This window comes from Phoenix dactylifera, chromosome 14, assembly GCF_051530095.1.
Source record: "Phoenix dactylifera cultivar Ajwa chromosome 14, Ajwa_hap1_PhDact_Kaust_v1.1, whole genome shotgun sequence".
NCBI lineage: Eukaryota > Viridiplantae > Streptophyta > Magnoliopsida > Arecales > Arecaceae > Phoenix > Phoenix dactylifera.
In genome coordinates this window covers 27606754-27633351 of record NC_143203.1, presented here as the reverse complement: position 1 = coordinate 27633351, position 26598 = coordinate 27606754, and the positions used below count along the sequence as shown (strand labels likewise).

General features: G+C 39.4%; 2 protein-coding genes across 4 annotated transcripts; one reads left to right on the top strand and one right to left on the bottom strand.

Moving 5' to 3' along the window:
* Window positions 1-25989, top strand: LOC103697498 (protein ANTI-SILENCING 1-like). 3 transcript variants are annotated; one of them, XM_039132498.2, is made up of 13 exons: window positions 1-214; window positions 324-427; window positions 5607-6011; window positions 16919-17087; window positions 17177-17793; window positions 20462-20488; window positions 21855-21947; window positions 23367-23445; window positions 23642-23732; window positions 24897-25005; window positions 25108-25224; window positions 25329-25416; window positions 25505-25989. In XM_039132498.2, exons 3-12 carry the CDS (start codon window positions 5664-5666, stop codon window positions 25377-25379), a joined length of 1701 nt encoding a protein of 566 aa, XP_038988426.2. In that variant the 5' UTR covers window positions 1-214; window positions 324-427; window positions 5607-5663; the 3' UTR covers window positions 25380-25416; window positions 25505-25989. The 3 variants fall into 3 exon arrangements, with proteins under 3 accessions (XP_038988426.2, XP_088566591.1, XP_088566592.1); XM_088710465.1 differs by lacking the exon at window positions 21855-21947; XM_088710466.1 differs by lacking the exon at window positions 5607-6011 and having other exon boundaries at window positions 5-214.
* LOC120112736 (uncharacterized) lies at window positions 12546-15904 on the bottom strand. The gene is made up of 2 exons (XM_088710934.2): window positions 14034-15904; window positions 12546-13590 (listed from the first exon to the last, which is right to left on the bottom strand). Exons 1-2 carry the CDS (start codon window positions 15768-15770, stop codon window positions 12685-12687), a joined length of 2643 nt encoding a protein of 880 aa, XP_088567060.1. The 5' UTR covers window positions 15771-15904; the 3' UTR covers window positions 12546-12684.
* Window positions 25990-26598: the final 609 nt, after the last annotated feature.

The window sequence follows — 26598 nt, the reverse complement described above, 5'->3', positions numbered from 1 at the left end:
TCTTGTCCATAGCCATCTGCCGTCCGCCGTCCGATTCTCCACTCTCCCTCTCCGAACTCTCCCGAGTTCTTGAACGACGACGGCGACGAGACGAGGGTTCTGAGCTCTACCGCCCCATCCTCCACTCCCTTCCTTCATCGCCGTCTTTTTTCTAGAATCGAATCGAAGCTGCACACGGTCTCTCTTGGCCTCGCTTTCCCCATTTGTTCTTGTTGTAAGTATTCCAGCTCGAATTTCCCTTCCCCTAGTCGCCACGCTTGATTTTTCTCTCGATCTGTTTACAATGGAAAGAAAACCTGATGCTCGTTTCCTTCTAATCTCAGGGTTTCTCTCTCTCCTTCGGGGGGAAATTACATGTGCCGAATTGTGGTTTTCGTTCGTTCGGGAGTGATTTCTCTGGAGATGGTTCCGTCTATGATCCGGAAAGGTATATCTTCCAATTGATGCTTCTATGGTTCCTTTTTTTTTTTCACTTTTCCTTGTATTTGTGGTATTTTGGCACATGGAAAATTTGTAATCTTGTCAGTGTTTCTGTTCTTGGTTTTTGCTTATTGGAATTAGGGTTTGTTTTTGGTTCTTTTTGTTCTTGAACCATTTCGTATATGTTGTATATTGATGCAGTGCACATATTTTAGGGCACGAAAGCAACCATTACCTCGCATTCTTTTCTTTATCATGTTCTTGATGGTTGGTGTTAGGGCTTGTTTATGAGTATCTTGTATTACTTCGCGCTTCTATATAGACTTTCTTTATTTTTTTGGTCATTTGCTTTCCTACTTGCCTTGTGATGTTTTATCGGATGGGCTTATAGTTGTAGGTCAATGCTGTGTCTTTTTTCTTCCATGTTGTTTTGCGGTAGTGATGAAGGTGTTTGAGTCTGCAAAATATAATTTTTGCAAAATATAATTTTGTATGGTTTTTAATGCTGCAGCATGGGACATGCGATTTTGCCTGAGATGGTCTAAAGTCAATAATTTGTAGGTTATCAGGTGTCCCCCACTCACAAAACCCCCTCCCCAGAAAATTAAAGAGAGAGGAAAAGAAGCGTATATCTTTGCAGTTTTGTGGGACATTTGCAGTTAAATGTAAAGAGAAATGGCATAGATAAAAGGTGTTTTGAAGTAATTAATTGGATCAGATAATTGGATCAGAACTTTATTTTTTCCACGAATCAGTCATGTGATTTTATTGCCCCTAGAATTATGAGTTTGTAATTACTGTTCGATTGCTCCATTAATTTTTTAAGGGAATAAAATGTGCTTTTTTCTAATGTTGAGGATGCTAAGTGGTGTTTGACTAGTCTTACATGGAGCACTTCTGATCTAGTTCAGGATATATGGCAAGAAGGAGAATTTTGTTTATGGCACTGGCCATACAATTGCATGATTTTGTATTGTTCAGGTACTTCTTCAATTTGTAAACAATTGTATTTAGGGTGGAGCGAAGCTGTTTATAATGTTGGGGATATGGCGAATGTATTGTAAGTTGAAGCCATCGAAACCTTAGGCTTTTAAGATTCAAAATACAAATTACAACGCATTTCATGACCCTCTAATCTGATTATGGCAAAAGTTTGGGGCCATGTTCTTTTTTCATTTTAGATTTATAATGATTGGTTTACATGTTTGGCAAGAAGATGTTTTCATTAACAAATAGATAATCTTCAACCAAAATGAGCAAAGCGAACAGAAGTAGTTCTTTTAGTTGAGTTTCAAGTAATAATTTGCACATTTCCACATAAACATTGGATCATCCAATTAAGTACTACTCAAACCTTGCCTTCTTTCATTGTCTAAGCTCCCTCTCCCTTTTTTTTTTTTGGTTGGGAGGGTGGGGGGGTAGTCAAGGTAATATGAGTTTGACTAGCCATTCATTTATTGTTTGACTCTTGATGCCCAATCTTAGTCATTGCTGTCTTAACATTTGACTATCTATTTTTTGGCCCAATTGAGTCCACATTCAGAGTCAATTGTTTGACATTTGCATGGAGCCCCTCCACATGAATCAAATGTGGAAGTGGTGTCTTACAACATAGGTATGTGTTCTTCACATGAATTCTTTCAATCCTTCCTCACCACCTTCATCAAAGTAATCTTAGTCCTACCCCTCCTTTGCTTTTCAACCTGCATATGCATGCCCATTCTAGATCTATATGGGGAATGATCTAACTGATTTTTGTGTTTTTTCTTTCAACTTCCTGTATTCCATATCCACCAAACATCATTACTGCAAACACAAATTTTTTTATGCATGCTCTTCTCATTGCCAAGCATTTCAATCAATGGTTGCCATCCCGAACCACTTGGTTTGGGGTGTACTGACCCATACTGAGTCGGAATTGGGGCGAGACAAGGTTTCAGCTCGGTACAGGCCCTGAATCAACCGGAAGCGACCTGCACGGTCCAAACCAAGCAGTACTGCCTCATACCAAGGTGTCTACCATACTGTACGTACATGTATTGCCCAATTTCAAGTGGTACCATGATAAAAAGGGACCATGAGCTATCTCAATAAGGGGGTGGGTATCGTCTTGTACCAAACAGGTAATGTATTGGTATGGTACTTGAAACCGAGATTGTGGACCTAGATTTTAATCCTTGCGACATTGCTAGTGTAAGTACTTTTTAAATCTTTCTTTTTTCAAATTCTCTTGAAGACATAATTAGCATGTTATATTAGAGTCACATCTAATGCTGCTATTGATGCAACAAAATGAAGGGCTCTCACATTCGATCGGCTGAAAGCTATATGCATGATCATGTGCCAAGGAAGCTACGGGAAAAATGATAACAAAATCATATAAGTGTTTGGTCAAGTGGATGATGTTATTGTTCTTTTTTGGCTGAAGGATCATCCAATTGTGTTTTTTGTCATACTAAAAGTTTGGATAAAGGCTAGGATTAATGCGTTAATTTTATGGTCATGCCATTCACTATTTGCCAGTTGATTGTAAGCACTGACATAGGATGATGCACAATTTGTTAGAATATTGCAATTTGCATGTTAAGATATTTTGATCAATTTCGAATTTGTTCACTCCATTCAAGTACTTTATACTAGCTATACACTTGTTGGATAAACAAACTTAGTTGTGAAGAGATACCAAAATCTACCTTCACAGATATTCTGAAGTATCTGCGGTGATTGCTTTTTACCATGTGCCTTGCATAGTTTCAAGTAACTTATCATACAAACTAATGTTATTAAATTATGTTTGATAACATAAATAAGCTTAAACTTATGGTGTAAATACAAACAGACATATAACTGTCTTGTACATCAATGATCCAATTCCTTTTGGACCAGTAGCTTCTAAGTTTGCATTTAAGTGAGTTAAGTCAATGTTCTTTGTTTCTAGTGAGACTCTCTTCCTCTCTGCACTATATGCAATTTTGGCAACTTTGAAGGTGTCTTAAGGTGCTTCTATGTGTATTTATTAGAAAGTTTTCAAAGTGCTGTTCAAGTTGTGCAAATAAAGAAAGTCTTGTTGTCCTTGTGTAAGTACAAGGTCCGCCGAACCGAAATTCGTACCGGTTGGCAGACGGGTTGGTACGGTATCGGTTCGGTACGGTACCGATACATGATACGCTTGGGCATGCCGGTACATCCTTTTTTTTTTGGAGTTTTTCAAGTTAATTTAATTGGTAATCAATCTTTTTGAACTTTTTCAATGATTTTAACTCCAATTTGATATTTTTTGATGTTTCTATGATCCTGGTTTAACCTAAATGATGCATCTTATTGTTTTAAAATGATATAAAATATAAAATAATTAGTGAGATGCTGCATGCTACAAGAAGCAACATGAAATATTCTCAAATCAAGTAATGAGATAAAAAATATAAAATAATATAATCAATTATATATATTTAAAGTACAATATACATACCGATATCTAAAATATCGTCGAGTGGCGATGTGTCTGGTAGATATCCAGATCATTAGTATAGTCTGGAGACACATCAGCTCGCCTCTCTGACCAAGCGATGTTGTAGTCTTGTATATTTATCCCAAAAGAAACGCGCTCTCGGTTATAAGCACTCTCGGATCTCTCACTGAAGCTCTGGCTTTGAGAGGTGTCCTTTGACTGATAAACTGGCTTATAAAACGATTATGAAGGGGCCCATCCGAATAAGCTGATAGCAAAATTCGATCCGTAAGATGCTCTGGGCTGCGTAGGATAGTAGCTATCGGAAGATGTCTCAGACGTACCATATTCATATTCGTATCTGTATGGATCATAGGCTGCCTGTGGCCACGAATAATAGGATCTACTATACGACTCAAAATCTGATACATCTATAGATCTTACTCTACGCGCGAGATCATTTGCAGCTGCATCGTATTCTGAATGACCTCGAGAAGCCCGTCTCCTATATGCAATCGAATCTTTGCGGGCTCCACCAGATCGTGCACCGTGGCCCCTATTCTTTGTAGCATGTGTGAACTAGGACTCACCGGTGAATCAAAGACCATTCTGCGGCTGTCTCATAAACGGTGGTCTCATGTCCTTTCGAGTTAAGCTTGTATTGAGCCTAGATTGCTCGTGTTCATCTTGTTTACACTTCGAAACCACCATGGTTTTGACAATATAATGTATATAAGATGATACATTTGGAATGCCATTTGCCGTATAAGGCAGACTTTATTAGAGAGAAGGGTATCAAAAGCATAACTTGGAAGATATCATTTGCTTCTTCAAGGAGTAATGTTGTTTCATTAACATTATCCGCACCTATCTTTTTTCTAGTAGGCATGGTAAAAGGCTATTAGGTAATTATCTCTATCTCATATTGGAGACATAAATAATCTAGATTTTTTATTTATCTTGTAATTATTGCATATCATTTGGACATTATCTACGTTTCTACAAAATCTGCCCAAATTGCTCCTTTTAATTTGTCATTACATATATTGATGTATCCCATTCAAATGGAAATCTCTTCAAGTCAAATACACCTAGCGGTTGCGTGGTGGGTCAAACTAGGTGAATATGAAGTTTACTTATGATTAATTTGAGGGTGAGCGTTGGTGCAACAGTAAGGTTGCTCCATTTTGACTAGGAGGTCTCAAGTTCAAAACACGGAAACAGGCTCTCCGCACATGGCAGTAATGCTGCATGCCATGACCCCCCTTAGATCCAGCAATACTAGGAGCCTCATGCAATGGCTACTCTTTTACCTATGATTGACTCCATTCTATTTTGGAGTTACAATCATAAATATGCATAGGATAAATGTGATGTTTCCTCCTATAACGTCATGTTGCAACAGTTAAGTGGGATCATTGCCTTTATTTATATTTCATCATAGCTCATTGACTATTTCAATATCTCAAAAATTTAATTATCTTTATAGGATGACCATGTTATTGGCTTCTTTTGGTCATTGAACAAATATTCTTTTCACCTTGATAGGCCTTTTCAATGTCTTTTAGGCTTTCTTTGGAAACTTTCGATCTTTTTTCTTTATACAATGCCTTGTTGATGCCACTCGTTGTTTAAACTTCCCTCAAACTAATACAATCTACTTTGCCATTCGATATGTTACTTCATACTTTCTAATTGTTGTTTGACATTGACATGTTTATCTTTCTTTTTATTTTAGGCTCTTAAGGACCACCAGTTTGTGCCTCATTTGCTTCGGTTTGAAGCTAGTCAAGCAATGGCTCATTCAAAGGACCGAAGTAATGATGACATTCAATTTCATTGGGGTAAAAAAAGAGGAATTGGTGGTACAAAAAGGGATTGTCAATTCTATGAGTCATTCACATTTGATAATGTGAACTACTCGTTATATGATTGTGTTTACCTTTCTAAGCACGGTGAGCCCGAGCCGTATATCGGAAAGATATTGAAGATATGGGAACAATCGGGCCATAAGAGAGTTAAGATTTTATGGTTTTTTCGCCCAAATGAAATTCAAAATTATTTGGGAGATCACGCGCCATTGGAGAAGGAGATCTTTATGGCTTCTGGTGAAGGTGTTGGTCTTTCCAATGTCAACGAACTGGTAAATTTGATTCATGTCCCTTCACTTGATAATGTTGGAGTTTGTTACACTTCATAACCTTTTCATAATTGTTTTACTATCAATTCTATAAGATTAGAATTATAAATCTTGACGTTATAAACTACATTTTAAATGAGAAGTATTTGAGACAATGAGAGTACGAGCCTAAATAATTCATTTTTTATTGTAATATAGTTCTAGCATTCCTATTAGATGAAGGTGACATTCTTTTGGATAGTGATGAAATGCGAGCATGGTATAATTAACTATCAATTTTTGTTTTTAATGTATGATACTTTGTCTCCGTTTATATGTTGCGTGATATTTGTTTAGAAGCTAATTGCATGCCTATTTCCACATTCTTGATGCATTGTTTAAAAATGTATATTTGAGGTTGAGTTTGCCTCGTGTCTCAAGGTGAGGCTCTTCAAAAAAAAAGCCTTGAGGATAGTGGGTGTGTACTTATCATGTGAGTCACATCACATGAGGAGGCATGTGCGAGGTGCTCATATTTTGTCTTAGTTACACCTTAAATTGGGAGGCAAAGACATGTGGACTAATATTTCCACAACTAATGAAGAGAGGAAATAACTTTGTTTAATATATTTTGGGAGAAATTTTATGTACGCTTGAATTTCTATCCTAAGTATGGTGAGCTATTTTTATGCTAACCTTAAAGATTTGTGATGATTGCTCCATATTGTTTGATCCCTACAAATTTTTTGTAATCAAGTCCAAGCATGAAGCTAACATCCTTTATATTGCTCATAATCCAATCATACTTTTTTGTATTTTAAACTTTTAGGAAGTCCATGAGGCTTATGCTTGATGTCTTGAAACTTGTAGTTGGGCCTTGTTAAGGCCTAATCACCTCATCTTACTCTTGCGTCTTCTTCAAAACTTGAGTTGGCGAGTGGCATGGATTGCAATAAAATAAGGGCTTGTAAGGAATGGGTTGTGAGAAGAAATGATGATGCATGGTCATATAGAGAAAGAGGTTAGATGTGGACAAAGACCTAACAAAGGAGAGAGAGGTTACATGGAGGCCACTTGTGATGAAGTAAGATTCTTTGACTAGTTGTTTTTTTGTTTCATCAGATTAAGGTTGAAGCAAGGACCACTGTACCGCCCTAATTGTTCGGTTCAAGGTGTACTGGGCTGTATCGAGGGCGGACTGGGGCGGTTCCACCCTTCAATTGGAGGAATTGGCGAGGTAAGGGGAGAGGGAGAAGGAAAGAGAGGGAGAGAGAGGGGGCTCGGAAGCCCTCTCCTCCTCCTCTGCTCATCCTCAGGGGCCGCCTGGGCGGAGCCCCTATTTTAAATGAAATAGGGGCTCGTCCCTATATTTTAATTTTTTTTAATTTTAAGTGAAGTTCAAAATAGGGGCTTTACCTAGTGGCCCTTGCGGACGACTAGAGTAGGAGAGGAGGGCTTCCGAGACCCCTCTCTCCCTCTCTTGACATCTTTCTCTCCCCCTCCCTCCCTCCCTTCCTCCCTCTCTTTTGGCCGAGCCTCTGTTTTGTTCTAAACAAGGTTCCGCCCAGCAGCATTTGCAGATGACCGGAGGAAAGGAGGGCTTTCGAGCCCCCCTCTCTCCCTCTCCCATCATCTTTCTCTACCCCCTCCCTCTCCCTATCTCCCTCTCTCCTGCTCTCTCTCTCTTCCTCTCTCTCCTCCCCCTCCTCCCTCTTTGGTTTCCCTTTGTTGGTATGCGTCAGAACGGCATGGCACGGTATCGTCCCATACTGTATCGCCGACCTACCGGCATGGGTGTTGGTTCCGATACTACGGATCTTGGGTTGAAGATAACATACTACACTTATTGTCCCCTAGATATTTCAGCCATTATAAACTTCATAAAACATTGATGTGGCAATAACAACTTGCTAAAGTGACTAGGGGCTTGCCTTAGTTGTGACACTTTGCTTAGCAATCTGAGGTTCTGGGTTAGGGCTTAGGTGGTGCATCCCCAAGCATTTGTTCTTCGGGTAATTAGAGTTCCAGGTAGACCTCCCTCTCTCTCAAAATGACATGCTAAAAAGGACAAGTATAATACTTGACAGAAATACCCAACTTGAGATTTCTTTGGAGGATCTACTCACTTAGGGTACATAGTTTTTATGTTACAGTGGCTCAAGTTATCAACATTACGAATAATACTAGATAATTTCATAATCTTACCAATGAGAGGAATTTATCATGAACACTGGCTATTGGGTGAACAATAAATGTTACTAAAATTAAATCCTTACATATGTTTTATATTTTGCAATCTATAAGTGTTCTAATCTTTGCAATCCATAGAATTGCAAAAATACCTATTGGAAATACATCAACATTTTGAAAAGAAAAGACTAATAACAATCAAGATGATAAAATATCTAGAAAAAACATTAACTCCATTGAGTGATGGCCATGTTAACTCAAGGATTGGATTCTTTAAGGAGGATGATGTAAGTGCATGTGAAGGCCAATAAGCAACAAAGTCATGCATGCAAGCCAAACTTAGGTAGTCTAATAATAATGTTAACTTGGAAGCAATCTTAAAAGATAACTCGTGCCATGTATTTTGACTTCCCTACTATTTGGAAATCTTTTTTTCATTTTTTTTATGTACTCCTCCTTCATTTTACTTTGTTTTAAATAACTAAATTTTCATAATATGTGCTTAACTCTTATTGACATTAAATTTAAGAAACGTTTTCAATCTGCACCCAAGTTATTTGGATTAGACTTGGATTGTTAAATTTGACCTGTTACAAGTTTGGACTGGATCTAAATCACTAAGTTCCAATCGAAAAACAAACCAACCAGAATAGATCCAATTATATAATTTAAAACCCTCTGTAAGTATAATTTTTGTTCTTTCTATTGATAGAATTAACATAGAGTTATTAATTTGTGTTCATGATTGTCGTTTATATGTCATTATCAATCAAATCTTATGTAGAATATGTTTACGGTATCGTTAGGCAATCAATTTATACATCCTTATTGTGGTTTGTGCTTGGATTGTTTTTGACTCGATGTGACCCACAAAAATGTGATGGATTGATTTTTAAATATTAAACCTGAGCAATCTAACTTGGATGGATATGGAAGGCTTGGATAGATTTATTTGACCCAGTTCATATGTGATTTGCATTTAGGCGTGTTAGTCTCTGATCCAACCTGATCAGCTCGCAGCCCTACTTGTCGGTAGGCTAGGAGCAGGAATCCAGACCATGGTTTATAAGCATATGCCAATATTTGTCTATACCATCTGACATATACTATGCTCACCTTGTATCAATAATCCGACATTTGGTTGACATCGCATTTCTTAAGCTATTCTATTTAATTTTTTAGTTAGGAAGGGTTTTGATTTCTTATCACCTTTTCCTTATCATGGCACTGCACAACACAAAACATGTCATGTTAGTTGCTTTCTGGCTAGTGCCAACAACACTTGTATTCTTGAACCAAAATAATCCTTGAAAATTTTGTGCAAAAAATGTCATAATATGTTTCATTTCACAAATTCTTAGGTCATTGTTCCTTGTTTTTCTATTCTGAAAATAAAACATTTGAAGTGGCAATGCAACCAAATGGGCTCAAAATTGTTTCGGTGCCGTTGCCAGTTTGGGGAATAAACCACTTAGGGCCTGTTTGGATGCAAACGACTCCCATGGTATTTCATGGGAATTGAGATTTTCCATAGCAATTTTTAACCACAGAAATTTTAGCCCAAAGGTTGTTTGAAAAAGTTTTTAATGTTTCAAATTACTATAGAAAGTGAGAAATTCAAGGGAAAATAAAAATCTACTATTTTTTGTATATTGACCCGAATTGGATGGTTACTGATACAAAATGGCCCTTCGATTCGGTTTGAGATGGTTTATTTTTTTGGTCTGACTCATCTCCTTACCTGTTCAACTCCTCACTAGCTCACTCTATTTCTCGCCCTCTCTTGAAGCTTCTAGCTCGACTCCACACTCTTGAGCATTCGACTCATCTTCTCGCCATTCTCCTCTCTTGCCTTATCGTCCTCTTCTCCTCCAATGCTTTGATCGTCGCTGTTACCGCTACTCACTTCCACTACTACGGAACCCATGGCGCCTTTGGACCGGGCCTTGTCGATGGTGATATTCCGCCCTCCTAGTTTCTGCCCGTTCATCCCGTCCATGGTGTTGCTCACCGATTGCTCCTTCCTGAAGGTCACGGATCCAAAGCCTCTCGACCTCTCGATCTCCTTATTAATGATGATATGCAATAAAAAGCAACCAAGCCATCATATTTGAGATCAAGAAGCTTAGATTCGAGGACCTTTCTAGGTTGGATTAAGGGATCGAGACTTTGGATTCGAGGGAGGCGCTGTCCATGGCCCAAGTGAGCTGATTTCTCTCTCTCTTTCTCCACTCTTCATCCTTACCACCCCTCCCTCTCCCTCCCCTTGGTTCTGGTAAGCGTCTTTCGTCCACTGCTCGTTCCTGAAGGTTGTGAGTACAAAGCCCCATGACCTTCCTATCTCCCGATTGATGATGATCTGCAGCAAAGAGCAACCAAGCAATCAGATTTGAGATCAAGAAGCTTGGATTCGAGGCTTTCTGGGTTGGATCAAAGGATCGGGGTGTTGGATTCGAGGGAGGCATTATCCACAGCCCAGGTGAGCAGATCACTCTCCTCTCCCTTTTCTTCCTCTCCCCCTCTGTTCCAGTAAGCATTCCTCATCGACTGTACATTCTTGAAGGTCTCGGATTCGAAGCCCCTTGACCTCCCCATCTCTCGATCAATGATAATCAAGAAACCCAAAGTTTGGAATTTGTGGATCTTTGTGGGTTGGATTAAGAGGTCGGGACCTTGGATGAGGATCTTGCCACCCTCTTAAGGGAGGCATCATTCATGGCCCAGGCAACCTGATCTCTCTCTCCTTCTCTCCCCCCTCGCCCTCTCCTTCCCCTGGTTCCAGTATGCATTGGGTTGGTAAGTACGTACCTGTATGTTAATGAATTGCTCGCCAACCGATACGGTCCTAGTACCGGCATCCTCATGTTTCTTTTGCTTCAAAAAAGAATCTCTCTGGCTCCCTCCCCTATCTTTTGATCTTTCACCTTTGTTAGGTTGAAACTCGAGTGATTTGAGAGGAAAGCTGAAGAACCAAAGATTGGTAAAGAGAGAATGGAGATTCAATATATAATCTTTTCTATAAGTCAAGCTAGTTCCATCTATAATGAAATTTTCCTATATATATTTCTACGGTAACAGAAAAGCAATTATAGCCAAAGAGCCAAACAGAAACAGGATAGAAGACAACATCAAGGAACTTAACTGAGATAATTGTTTACCCATTTTCATTTTGTTTATGGAGGGCTTTGCTAGAGTAGTATTATCTTTGGCTGGAGATTTATTGATAGCTCTAGTATTTGTTGAGACATGGACTCATAACTCGTCTTTGTTTTGCCCATGACACTGTTAAGCACAGATTATATGGGATATTTCAGTGTTTTAGTCTTGATCCATTCATATATAAGCCACGTTCATCGATATATAGTTTACGATCTGTCAATCAACTGCTTAAACTCAGTCATGGATTGAAATATTTTCACCTTCATAATTTGTCATAAATTGTGCTCATGATACGTCGCAACTTGTATTATCCTTTTGTATTTCCTCTATTCCGTCTTGATGACAATGTGATTTTTCCGTGCATCTTCCACTCTCCTTATGTTCAGTATTTCATTAGATCGATTTGTTTAGCCTAAAATTTGCAGCTAGCTTTATATAAAACCTTTCGAAATCAATCTGTATCAGGTATTGTGATTACCCAATGTACTTGTGCACCCGTATTGGGTTGCTCTAGGATTGATTGCGACGTGTCCATGAGGAATATGAATGGTCACTATATGTGATTCAGCGAGATATATTCCCAAGTTCTCTGTTGTATGTTGTTTGTCTTATGCTGCCATATTTCAACGTTGGCCTGTCATTGTAACTGCCATCCCTCAATGACTGAAAGGTTCTTTTGTCCGATACCATTTTTTTTTATCTGATTGGTCGCTGCCAAGGTTCGCGGTACCGATCGTACCGACGTACCGGTCGGCTCCGGTATCGGTACGGTACCGTTGCCGAACCGAGCCGAACCGATACCGTACCGATAGGGTACATTTAGCGACCCATCGTCGTTTTTTTTTTTTTTGGAGTTTTTTGGATGTTTTTATGTTTAGGTTTAAGGTTAAAACTAGATGATGCAACTTATTACTTCCAAATGATTCAAATAATGAGATGAAGAACATAAAAAATTTTCAAATTAAGATACAATCAATTACATACGTTTAAATCACTCTCGAATATCTAAAATCGGGTCGAATGGCGATGCTTCTCGTCAATATCTGGATCATCAGCATAATATGAAGGCAGATCAACCCATCCCTCTAACCAAGCGGCATTGTAGTCTTGTATGCTCAATCCTCGAGGAATGCGCGTTGGATCATAAGAACTCTCGGATCTCTCGCTGAAGCTCTGGCTCTGAGAGTTGTCTTGATAGGGGGCCCATCCGAATATGCCGGCACTAAAATCCGATCCGTAAGATCCTCCGGGCTGCGCAGGATAGTAGCTACCGGAAGATGACTCTGATGCACCATATCCATAGGCTGGCTGAGGCCGCGGATAATAGGAAGACTCGGAACTTGATATATCAATGGATTCGACTCCATATGGAAGGTGCATCCTGGCCTCTTGAACGACCTCGAGGAGCTCTTCTTCGATATGCAATGGTATCTGACCGGCCTATATCAGACGGCCTACCGTGGTCCGTATCTTGTGTAGCATGTGTAAACTGAGACTCACCGGTGTATCGAAAACCTCCCTCCGGCTGTGTCTCATAACTAGTACCATACTGTCCTCCACTTCCTCCATGGCTAGTAGATCCATCACCACCAGAATCTTCATCGCTGCTGGTCCAAGTCTCCTCCTCGACACTCTCCATTGGGGCCCTTTCCTTTTCTTTTCTTGTTTGTTGGGATTGATGCCCTCCTGATCGAGTCGACTGGGTAGTAGAGCGTCCTCGTCCTCGTCCTCGTCCTCGTATGAGAGGATCATCTCTTTGAACGGGAGCATCGGACCAGTCATGCGGTGACTGGCTCCCCTCTAGCCACGTCATATCAGCTGTAGGAGTGCGTGGAATGTTGCGCTCAGCCCATTGCTGTGGATCGACCATAGCCTCGGTGGCTATGATACTGGCTGGTCGTCGAGGTGATCCCGGCTCATCAAGCTCGGGCTCCTGCTGCTGGGCCGCAAGCCAGTCGAGCATAGGATTATCATCATCATCTGTAAAAGTTCTATAGATGGGATCTGCATACTTGAGCTCCACTTCCTCTTGAATGCATTTTAGCCTCAACCGTAGATTGTAGTGCACATAAACTAAGTCGTTGAGGCGCTTTTGTGTCAAACGGTTCCTTTGTTTGCTGTGGATGAGGCCGAAGGTGGACCAGTTGCGCTCACAGCCAGTCGAGGAGACCGTTTGGGAGAGAATCCGGATAGCTATCTGCTTAAGATTTTTTGCGGATCCGCCAAAATGAATCCACCATTCAGCTGCAAAAATATTGAAGATAATTACATTTTATATATATGATGGCCTCATAGTTGAAGATAATTCAGATGCAAAAATGTCTTGCAGATTTGTATTGTACCTGGATTCATAGTTGTCTTGCTCACGACAGCTGGTCGCTGTCCAAAGCTGTGGCTACCTCTCTAAATAATTTGGTCTGTGGAAAGAAGCTTGTTGTAGTATGTCAATAATATAAGATCTGATATATTTACATATGTTACTAAATCATAGTTACCTCTTCTATACATAACGCGGCGACTTCTGGATCAGGCTCCATCTTATAAATAACATTACGCAGAGCATGAAGAAGTTCATCATCCATACCAATTCCACTCTCGTACTGAAACCGGGGATTCAGATAGTATGCTGCACATAGATGACACCATCTTAGTATAACTATACAAATATATCAATCAGTATAATTATCAATATTATCGCTTACCTGCTAGATGCAATTCCCTACCCATTTGGGCTCCCCACCGCCGCTCAATGATGTCGATGTACTCCTGGGCATGGGCTACATCTGCCTCCATGATCTGAGCCTTTGCCTTCTCCATCATGTGATACAAAAAGCCCATCTGGGGATATCTCTCGCTATCCACGGCCCGCAGCACTTCATATAATGGTTTGATAGCCTTGACTATCGCATTGGCCCGCTGCCAGAATGACTGCCTGCTTACCAAGTCTTCCATCCTGCTTCCTTCAGTGCCGGCCTGGGCATATCTACTTTCCTGCCACTCGGGACTAACAAACATCTGACGTAGGGCTCCTTTCTTCTCGATAAGGCTATCAAGTGCAATGTAATTCGTAGCAAACCGTTTGACTCCTGGTCTAAGAATTTCTCCCCCTGCATACCTTCTCATTAATGAAAGAACCCAAGTATGGCTATAAATATACCTGGTGATGCGTTGGGCTATCTCCACCGTATGTTGCACCCTACGGATCTTTCCAATATCCATCAGGATGAGGTCGATGCAATGTGCAGCACATGGGGTCCAGAAAATTTGTGGTCGCCGCTCCATCAAGACCTGCCCGGCCAATTTATATTGCGGTCCGTTATCAGTGACGACCTGCACGATATTCTCCTCTCCAATCTGATCAATCACCTCCTCCATAAGTCTGAGGATGTATGAGGCGTTGTGCACCTTATCCGAAGCATCAACTGACTTGTGGAAGAAGGTCTTCGTATCACAGTATGTCAGAAAGTTAATGATGGCCCGCTTTGTCGGACCGGTCCAACCATCACACATCAGAGTGAGCCCATATGTGGGCCACTTGCTTTTATATGAACCAATCCAATTCTCTAGCTCTTCCTTATTGTTGTCAAGAAGCTCACCGTAGATGTCCCTCGGACCTGGAGGATCAACACCGGGACCGGCAGTCTGTATGGCAGAAATGGCAGACTTGTAGTATGTATTGTCTGCAGCATTTGCTGGAATTTGGCTGAAGTGGAACCAGGATCCAATAGCTCGCCACATATCCTTCTTCTTCTCCTTCTTCCACATTGTGTCTACTCTTTGCTGCTTCGAATCTCTTCTGGGGAAGGCATGCGGATCTACATCATGGATTGACGCACCTGGAGGAATCCCTCCGGAAGACTTCTTTCGGCTACCAAAACCACCCAGGATAGATGCAATCCGGCTACGTCCTCTGCCCTCGCCCTCCCTGACTGATGTTGTCCTTTGAAACTCTGGATCTTGTCTGCTTCCACCAGAACCGGCGCCTGACTCAAAAAACGAGGGCCCAAATCGAGCCCGATGCCTCGCCACCTCCTCCTGCTGCCATCGATCATCCAGACTCGCCCGCATGGCAGCCTGGATCTGTGCCTCCTCCTCATCTGGACCCTCGGCCTCCTGTGACTCCATCAAGTGATAGGAAGGTGCTTCTGCAGCTTGGCGTTCCACCTCCGCTTTCTGCTTGGCAGCCCTCTCCTTGGCTGCTTTGATCTCAGCGAGGTTTTTCCTCATCAGCTGACGGATGGTCGGTGGGCACTCCGAGCATGCAGATATCTCACGAGAATTACCGGCTAAGTGCTGCTTTAATCTGGTTACTCCTCCTCCTTTGAAGCACTTGTGGCAATAATTGCACTGAAACTGGTGACGTTCACCGAGCATCTTCCCATGCTCCCAGCCAATATTACGCTCTTGGGGTTGCCCTCTCCTTGATGGCTCCATTCCTACGACCACATTAATTTTTTCCAATTTTTATTTTTTTGTAATTAAAAATTAATTTTTAAATTTATTAATTAAATTATAAATTATATAAATTCTGTAAAAAAAACAGTTAATGTCATTGAATCATTGAATCATTTTCTAATTTTTGGCAATTAAATTAAATTATATATCAACAACATATAAAAATTTCAAAACGAAATGGAATCATTGAATCATTTCCTAATTTTTGGCAATTTTTGACTTAATTTTTTTAAGCAATTTAAATGAAATATTAAAAAAACAATGTAGGGGAATTTTACCTTATTTTGTTTTTGCTGGATGATTTTTCTTCAAGAAAAACGACGCTCTCCGACCTTTCTAATTTTTTTTCATGCCTTTGTCTTTTCCTTTCTCTTCTTTTCCTCCTCCTTTCTCTTTGCCTTTCCTTCACTTAAGCTGATGCACTTGTGGCTTCAGCCTTCAGTATTCGGTTGGCTTTTATAGCCAACCGTTGGGTCACTGTGGCACTTTGAAAAGTGCCACTGTGAGCCACAGCGCGGCACTTTCGAAGTGCCGCGCGAAGTGCCGCACAAAGCGGCACTTTCGGTCGCATTGCCGCACAAAGCGGCAATTTAAACCTCCCGCTTTCAAAGTGCCGCATAAAACGGCACTTTGAAAGCTCAAAGTGCCGCACAAAACGGCACTTTGAAAGTGCCACTGTGGCACTTTCAAAGTGCCTCTGCCAGAGGCACTTTGAACCAGCGCTGTGGCACTATCATAGTGCCACAGCGCTGGCACCTCATTGCCAGCACCGAACCGGTGCGAACCGAGCGGTTCGCACCGGTTCGAGCATGTACCGGTGCGAACCGCCTCGGTTCGCACCGGTATGGTGCTCGAAACCATCGGTTCCGACCCATATTGGGTCGGAACCGATTTACACACTGGAACCGGACCGGTTCCAGTCGGTACCGGTCCGGTTCGGGCTGAACCGACCGGTACAGGTCGGTTCAGCAGACCCTGGTCGCTGCACTTTTTCTGTTTTCATTGGATGGAAGCATGTTATTTTACTTATTTTGCTTGGATCCATGGCCGCTTTATTTCTTTTAATGTCCTTGAGAAAATAATTATTTGGCAATATTACCTCAACATTTTGTTTTCAAAAAAATCAGGAAGCTATAGCTGGCAAATGTTGGGTAATCTGCACTTCAAAGGACGAGAAGAATCAACAACCTTCCAGCGAAGAATTGGCTATGGCTGACTACATCTTCTATCGCACATTTGATGTTGGAAGCTATGAAATATCCGAAAAGATAGCAGATAGAATAGCTGGTGTTGAAGGCAAGTACTTCACTGCCATTTGCCTGTTTGTGTTTGTAATATGAACTTGGAACAAGTTTTTCTGATCTGTCTGTTTGAATGTATTTCAGTTAAGTATCTCTTAAATTGGAAAGAGAATCAGAAGCCAAAATTTGAAGCAAATGGTAATGGAGATCACAAGCCAAAGATTGAAGCAACATTTGAAGCAATTGGTGGAGATCAGAATTCAGAAGATAAATTTTCAAGGAAAATGACATTGGCTGATGGCTCAGGAAAACCCTCGGATAGGGTGTCTTCTGAGATGGTGAGGCTTAGTGAGAAGAAAACCAATTCTTTGGATGAATCCTTGAAGAAGGCATTTCCTTCTGTTCCAGCGGACGAAGATAAGAAGGCTGACCCTCAAACATTGGGAGCAACCAGAAGACCAGATCAGAAGCCAAAGACTGAAGCAATATCCGAAGCAATTGGTGATGGAGATCAGAAGCCAGAGTTTGAAGCTATTGGTGATGGAGATCAAAGTTCAGAAGAAAAACCTTCAAAGAAAATGAGATTGACTGATGACCTAGCAAAAAACTTAGATAAGGCATCTTCTGAGAAGGCGAAGCTTAGTGAGAAGAACAGTGAAGCTTTAGATAATTCCTTGAAAAAGGCATCTCCTTCTGTTCCAGCAAACAAAGATAAAAGGGCTGACCCTCAAACATTGGAAGTAACTAGGAGACCAGATGCGGTAATATTTACTACATGCATTGATGCTACATTGTTGTAGGTTGTAATTGATGAGCATGGCTGCATGAGGGGAGCTATCTATACCCCATCATTTATATGTGCCTTTTCAGCTTACTCCTTACGTCCCTCCCACTTTATCATGCCTTCAGTTTGTATATTAGTGGATGGTTTTGGATTGTTATTGTACCTGTCAGGTGAAAATTGTCCTACTATTTTTTCTTGTATCATTCACTTGTGGACTCGATCAACATTGCCTGGTGATAGAACAGGGTACTCATAATATAAGACAAACAATAACATCAAAATTATTGTATGGATCAAACTGTTGGCAGTAACTTAAACACATGGTGAGCATTTAGAGATGAGATTGTTAAGGTGGACGTGCTGTAACCATGACAAGCCTCAGATGGAGAAAACTTACATAGTGCATCTTTTCAAAGATTGGCTGTTTTCAAAATGTAAGGTTTTTGGTATGTCTTGATAGCTTTGTTGGACCTAGGAAAATCTGAAAATTTGCAGGAAGAATTTGAAAAAGCTTGGATTTACCAAAAGGTAGACCTTTTCATCCATAAAGAATTGTAGTACAAAAGCAAGAAAGGCAAAAAATTGATCAAGCTAATTTAGAATAAGAGGCTACAGCTTGCTCGTTATGGTTTACTTACTGGATGGAAAACAACAAACAAGTTATTACCTGGTGAACCATGACAGGTGTATGCACTAAAAAATGAAGTTATCACGTGAAGATTGCAAGATGTGTAATGATGATAAAATGCAACCATTTAGCTTTTGTCTTATTAAACCCTCTCAAGGTGATGTATCATACCAATCATGCTGCATGGTTGTTTGGTATTTCTTCTTTTTCAATCTGCTTTTAAGTTACATCCATGTTGATCACATGTTGGCATGAAAGTGCACTGGTACACATCTGCAAACAGATCCCATGAGCATAGGTTTCTTATCTACTTGGCTGCTTGACAATATATTTTGCCTGGTATGAAATGGCGAATGGACTTGTGACAATGTTAATAATAGACTAATTCATACACAAAGATAAGGAGAATTTTTGTGGTAGGATCTGCAAATGGATATGGTATGGAATGAGTTTCAATTCTGATTATAAAAAATATTCTAATTTAGAGCTTATATCATGCAACTTGATTTTCACTCTATAGTTGAAGATACAAGACTAACAAACATGTAGAATATATTTTAGCTGAGTTAGTTGATATTAAACTGAAATAATGTCGACTTGTGTCCAGTATGGGAGCAGAATAGGTGCTTTCTGGATTTAGAAGTAAAATAAGAGCAAAAAAATACATTATTAAGCTTATCAGCCTATTTGTGTAGCTACAAGATATGATCAAAATTCTATGATGGCATGTAGGTGAATAGCATGGATTGGCTACTTTGAGACATATTCTCAATTATATACATGAGTGAATTCTGATTTCTTGTTCTATTCTTCTAGTGTTTGGGTTTTCTAATTACCTTGCTAACTCTAACTGGCAAAAGGACATCATAATCCTGAACTTATTTAAACCTTCTTACTGGCGATCCTTTGATAACATGATGTAACCTAGCAAACCTAGTATTCTGATATGTGATGAGTATATCATCGCGTATCATGTCTTTTTGGTTTTTTAATATCATGACGTATCATGTTTAGGTTTTCTAATTACCTTGCTGACTCTAACTGCAAAGGACATCATAATCCTGAACCTATTTAAACCTTCCTAGTGGTAACCGTTTGATTGGTTTGATAACTTGACAATAACCTGGCAAATATATTCTCATGATCTGTGATTGTTTCACAAGAATTGACTTAAGCACAAAAATGACCAGAAGTTTCCTATCCGGATCTCTCATCTTTTAAGAACTTTAATGTTTTTTTGGTTTTACTTCTAGTGCTGATCCATTCCATCCTTAGTGTTTCAGGTCATATAAAAAGTCAAAAGGACTTAAAACCGAAACCTTGATATGTGGTTGTGTTGCTACGTGCTTTCTTATAATGTTATCTTGGGCTTTTCAGGTGACTGGATTAGACAGACCTAGAAAAGTCTGGTTGTTTATGTATATTCACTTCTATGCAGCATTGAACTCTGGTTTACAACTTATCAATTGTAAATTTACCCGTTACCTATAAGTTTTTATTGATATCAAATAGCCCATCTGACCTGATAAAATAAATTTAAATTCTATTAGTTATCTGCTTTACTTGCTGGAACAAATTCAATTGACAATTGATGGTTTGTCATTTGATACTGTCGTACTGTATTGGTGTAACTGTTCGACCGAGTGTCTTGTGTCGAATACAGAACTGGTGAGATTGTTGTCCTTGGACTAGTGTTTTTTAAAAAAATCCTGTACCTAGGCAGAATTAAAAGTCTCAGCCTTTTGATGTACATTAAAATATGGCTATAGTGTCCAAATGACTGCATTGGCAAAAGGAAAATCAGGGAATGAATAAAATCAAAGTGTATAACTATGTTATCGAGCACAAGAATTGATCTTATTTAAGTTTCTTCAGCATGTCAGTTGAAGCCCTTTTTTTCCGTGCATCTGGAAATGGTTGTTTTTTTTGGACTTTTTATGTTGTGTTAAAAAGTTACTTTTCATGCAAAACCAAGAAAATTTCTACTCTGATCAAATTTTTGTTGTCATGTTAACAGGATAGAAGCAAGTGGTTCAAGGGACTTGTGAGTAGCCTTTGTTTTACTACCATGTTCTTTCTTTTCATTTTTTTCATATGATTTCTCCTTAATAAAGTAATCATAGTCATCTGTATTAGTTGTATGCATCTTTTGCTATTAGTTGATTTTCCTTAAAGTTAATCCAGTGCAATTGAGGTAGTCTAATTATCCTTTCCTTGTGCATTGCGACAAATATTTACTATATATGGCCTTTCTTTTGCCTATTCTGTTTTATCTTATTCTGCTTGCTGCAATTATAATTACCCACTTGTCAATAATTACTGTAGCACTGGCACAATTAATGGCACTATCCTTGTTTTAAAGGGCTCACATGAAATATGCAACACAGGACAGTGAGTGTTAGTGTCATGCCAAGTTCATAGTTCATACCAAGTTAAGGGGGCAACTTTTGGACTTTTTTCTTTTTTGAACACATGCTATCTTCATTGTCTATGTTTAATGGAAATAGTAATATCAAAAATCTCAAAAATCTCCTTGGACCTTGCTCTTGAAAGAAGCCTTGCCAGAAGTCTCAACTTATCAGGGCATTGCTAAAGTATAACATAGAAAGCCCAAAAATTGAGTAAATGGGTCTCCTTCCTCTATGAATTTGCATTACATGGGGAACATGTAGGACATGACCAGTACATCATTTATTGGAAATTACAATTGCAAACATTGTGCAGTAAGATCCTCATTTATAGTTTCTGCATCGAAAGTGAACTTAGGATTATCAAGTGTGTGTTCCATAACAACACGGATGTGTGACGTGTTTTTTTAAATATCACTTGGTGGCAGGAAGCTTCTGCTCAGGGTGGCGAACCTGCTTTGAATCTCTCTGGAAACTTATTTACACACCCGCTTGGCTGCTTCTTAAACATTTCATTATTCAAACTATTTTTAAGAGACCCACTTGCTTTTGGTAACTAAGATTTGTCCGGATATTTTTTTAATTATAAAAGAACAGTATGTACAGTCATCTAAGTCAAGAGTCCAACATCGTATCTAACAAAGAGTAAGTTCATTTTATGAGTAATTTTTGTGATTTCAGTTTATTACTGATGCTAGAGGAGTTCAACTTACTTTTTAGTTTGTTAGGGTCTTCAAACAGGCTGTAATATGTTTATTAGGTTAGTAATGCTGTTCACTGTTTTTTGTTTATATCTGCACTACAAATTTAGCTTATGAGGCTAGGTATATTCATGCTCTTGGTACTTTTGGATTCCGTCTAATCATCTGCTTTATTTGATGAGCTTTGAAGAAATAAAGCAAGAAATTCAGATCTTGTCTGTCAGTATTTAATGTATGCTAAAAGCATTTTTAATAGTACATAGTTGCTTGATTTATTGGTTTTTCTTATTCAATTATTCAGCCTTGGGAAGTGAGGATGCAGAATGCTGCTGAGCAAGGAACACTTGTGTTTATTGAGAATTTGGACCCGTCGTATACATCATCGGAAGTAGAAGTATGGTCCTTAATTTGGTTGATTTTTGCTTTTGTCAACTAGTTGGTGTCATTTTCCCTTTCTATTATTGCCATTGTTTTTTCTTGTCTTCCCTCCAAGCAAGCAAGATCTAAAATCTTTGTTTCAGATGGCTCCAATTGGTGTGATGGTGTCATTTATTAATTAAAATTAGGTTTTTTTGCATGTATACCCTCCTAAATATATGAAATTGTATGAATACCTCATAAAATTACTATTAGGTTTTTTTGTTCCGTATAGGACCGGTATACCGAGGTGTGTACCAACCCATACCGAGGTGTACGAACCTGTATACTGAGGTGTATAGGACCGTAATACCGAGGTGTACCAAGATAAAAAGGCGAAAAAATGGTTTGAGAACTATTTTGATATGGGATGTATTCCATATCGTACCGACCCGTGTTATATTGAACTAATAACAAACTAGTATAATACTCGGTACCGAGATTGCGGACTTTGGACAAACTAGATAATTTCTAGGAAGGAGTGGCGGTTTGCCCCTCTTTGAGCTCTTTTCCCATGTATAGGGTAATATGAAGGTTGGCCTTGATGTGGTGGTTTGTGCCCTCTAGGTTGATGAAATTTCACATCATGATGGTAGCTCACGGTGCACAAGTTATTGTAGTTCATTAGATAGATTCCCAATATCCTAGCATTTAGGAGGAAGTATGCTTATTTTGACGGTGCCTAGTTAGGGCATGTTTGCATATTCCTATAGGATTGGGCTGAAAATCATGTAGAATCCATGGATTGGGCCATCCATTTAAACACGGCCTGTCTCATCCAAATACCACCTAGCCCAAGTACTATGGAAAGAAAAAAAAACCTATGGAGGTCTTTTTTTTCTTCCTACAACTCAAGGGCTAGGATCTAGGCTGGGTTTGGATAGGCTCTTTGAAAATACAAGCTAGATTAGCCAACAGACCCGATTCCAATAGGATTTTTAACCCAATCTTATAGGAATATCCAAATAGGCCCCTAATGTCTCAAGCGTCCAATAATCATGGTACTTCCTCTCCCACCTTTGCAGGCAGCACTCGATGCTGCGAATTGTGAATGTGAGCTTTGCCTCTGCATCTTCCTTAAAATGATACTGTGAGTTCAAAAGATAATAGTTAACAAACTTAGTTGTCTAGGAATTGCAACAAACTCAAGTGCGCCAAGCCCCAAAGCTGGCCAAGCTACAAAAATTAAGTTTGAGTTGGACTAGTCTGACATGACAAAAGCAAGAACCTTTAATACGCTGTATGTAGATTGATGTTGTACTCTAGTGTTTATGCCTGGCATTTGATCTTTGGTCCATCTCTTTTCTTTTAATGTTTTGCTTTAAATGAATCAGAATTAGATGCTGTAACTTATAAGGTGCTTAATGGTCTGTTTCTGTGATCTGTCTTGTAATAGGATATCATCTATCTCGCTTTGAAACAAAGTTGCACTGCAAGGGTTATTCAACAGGCTACATTTCAAGATCCTAATTACGGTATGTCATCGCACAAAATCCATCTGATAGTTGTATTGTAGAAACTTTGAGAAGAAAATGAATAAAATGGGAACTGAGGGTGCGTCGGCATTTGGATTTTTTTTTTTTCCTGATTGCTTTGCTAAATGCACGACAAAGTAAACTGCTTTCCTCTTTCTCTGGTAGCGCAGTAGTGATGAATGTTCTTGTATCGTAGGTCAAGCATATGCGATTTTTAAAACAAAGGAGGCCGCAGATCTGGCTGTTTCAAAGATCAATATGGGATGCTTAATGCTGCCAAAAGGAAGGTATTGATTTTTTTATTGCAATATACATTTGCTAGTGACACAATGTTTGTTAAATATTTGATAGTGGAGATTTTTTATTTTCAGCTGTAGATGTGTGTGAAGCTTGGTGCCTACATTAGTTTAGACTTGTTTCAGCAATTTTACAGCCCCTTCCCATCCCTCTGTCAGGTTACCACCTAGTTCACGGTGGGCACATTCTGGATGCAATTATATGGATGAAAATTGTTTAATCCACTGTCAGAGATTCTACAAGTGTGCAGTTCAATTCTATATGTGGCAAAATATCTGGCAGCATCGATAAGATATAGGACATCATTCACTGTCATTGGTTAAAATCTCTAGCATCTTTGGTATACCTTAAAACATCTTTACGGCAAGTAACTTGAAACTGCAAAATTCAATTTATTGGAAGGCGATTATTCTATAAGCAACTACTTGCTGAATTACTTTCAGAAAGTACACATTGAGAGGCTATTTATCCACTAAAAAACAATACATAGGTTCTGTAGGAGTGCGTGTAATGGAAGATATTTCATATTGTAACTTAGTAGTTGTTATGCTGCTGCTTATGGAGATGCATAGATCCAGTTGGTTTATTAGTGATGCTTATTCCTTCTTGTGGTCTGGTGAACGGGGGCTTACCTCAGACAGCTTTATTAGGTTATGTGCCTGTAAATGTCAGAGTGGAGTGTATTGGTCGTGTTGAAGTTCTTTCGGGGGTCCCATGCAAAAAAATTCATTTTTTCAGCTTAACCACATGTTGATGCAACTGACTTAGGTAGCAGCAGCATGTGTATCTCAATTCAAGACTTCCTCCTCTGTATATGTGTTCTAGGTTCCTTTTTGTTCCTAATGCATTAGCTCCCTTCGTTTGAGAAAATTGTCAATGCCTTTTCATAATTTTTGATAATTGCAACTTAAAGTTGTTGATCAAATTTTGACTTTTTAATGGATATTAGAATTTTTTAGCTGATACTATTATATGTTCAAGATAACTGAAGTCAAGAAGTCCTTTTTTTTTGAATTGAGGTATATTATGTTCTAGATTGCTCAACTCAACCATTCTCTCTCTCTCTCTCACACACACACACACACATTTGAAGGTATTATAATGACTAGAATCGTTCCTCTTCCCCCTCTGATTTGGTGTATTGGTTTTTGCAGACCCCTTACTTGCAGCAAAGGCATGTTGAAGGTGCCACTGCCAAAATCATCTACATTTACTGGTCATTCGTCTGTCATGCTCAAGTCCCAATTGCAACGAGAGGATATGGTGATTATTGCTTCTTTTCCTGAATTAAACTAGATCAATTATCTCCTTGTATTGGTTTTTTGTTTTTTTCTTTTTCTATGCTTAAGCTGTTTCTGTTTTCAGAAAAAGGCTGTGTCGACGTCACACTGTTCCCAGCCTAATACAATTGAATATGAGATGGCCATGGATTGGATTCTTACACAAGAAAAATCTGTCAGATGGTTCCACCGGTTGTTTAAGGTCTTAACAGAATGATATGTTTATGTTTGATAAAATTTATACTATCATATATCAATTATGTGCTGCCTTCAGCCTCCTTGTATTTAAAGCGTCATTTTTTTCAGCGGCATGGTGATGAGCAGAAACTAGGCCAGAAGAACCTGAAGCACAAGTAAAGGAGTAATCACTGCATCCTTTGGTAGACTGTTCCAGGTCTGACAAATTTATCATTCATCCAGTTTACTTATTTTCAATTCTATAGTAAATTACTCTTCTAAAATTATCAAAAAACAACTTACAGGTGCTTATTTCTCAAGGGTCCGATGGAACATTCAACTTTTGTTCATGGCGAATGTATGTTCCAGGCTGTTTTCGATTCTGGATATGAGCCTGGAAGAGATTGTTGGGATCATCGAGTATAGTGGTAATGATTCTTCAGTTCTGGTCAAAGAATGACATGGCATAAGCAGCTGAAAATTTAATGAACTGAGTAGCCCGAGCCACCAACCTCCAAGACTTCCAAATATCGAGGTTAGCATCCACCATGTGTGGGTTGTAATGTAACATTTTGGTAGACCGGGTTACCCATGGTTGGCCACATCGGCTTTATTTAGATTGTATTATTTGTAATAGTTTGGCGTTCCCATGCCCACCCCAAATGTTATATGAGCAATGAGCTGTAAAATTTGTAGGTCATTAATTATGCTAAGATCGGCATGATGTGGATGATTTAAATTAAACAGAACATATGGTGAATGGCTGGCCAGTAATTATTTGATTAAACAATTTTATTTTACCTCTGAGGTACAACTTACTTAATTCCCCTAGCACACTTATTTTACCCTGGTGCTGTACGCGAATTCGTTGTCCCTAGCACGATCTTTGTCCATGAGCTCTTTGCTCCAGGACAGCAAAAGTTTTGTAAAACAAATATTTTACCACGGCGTATATTTCAAGGATCAACTCAATTCCTGCTTGCACAGGCTTTAGCAACGAACTCTTTTCTTGCTTTTTCATGAGCAATTTTTGCGAACTTTGTTGATGTCATGCGTGAACCATGCACATCAATGCGAACTTTGTATGTGAAAATTACTGCTTGGCAGCATGAGCTATGTGGGCACAGCCTATGCTGCTGCTAAACATGAGCTTTGCATGTGATACTGAAGGTGCCGTGCAATGACGTTGTCCACCAACTCCATTAACACGCAGCATAAACCTTGCGAATAAATTCGATCCCGATATTTACATGCATTTCTTGCACGAACTCTGTTGATGCTCTGCACGAATTCTGCGCAGGAACTCGAGTCCCGCCGATGATTTTTCACTAATTTCTATTCCCGGCCTTCGTGAGATTCGGGAACGAACTCTTAAATCTCCTGGAAATAGGGCTTATTT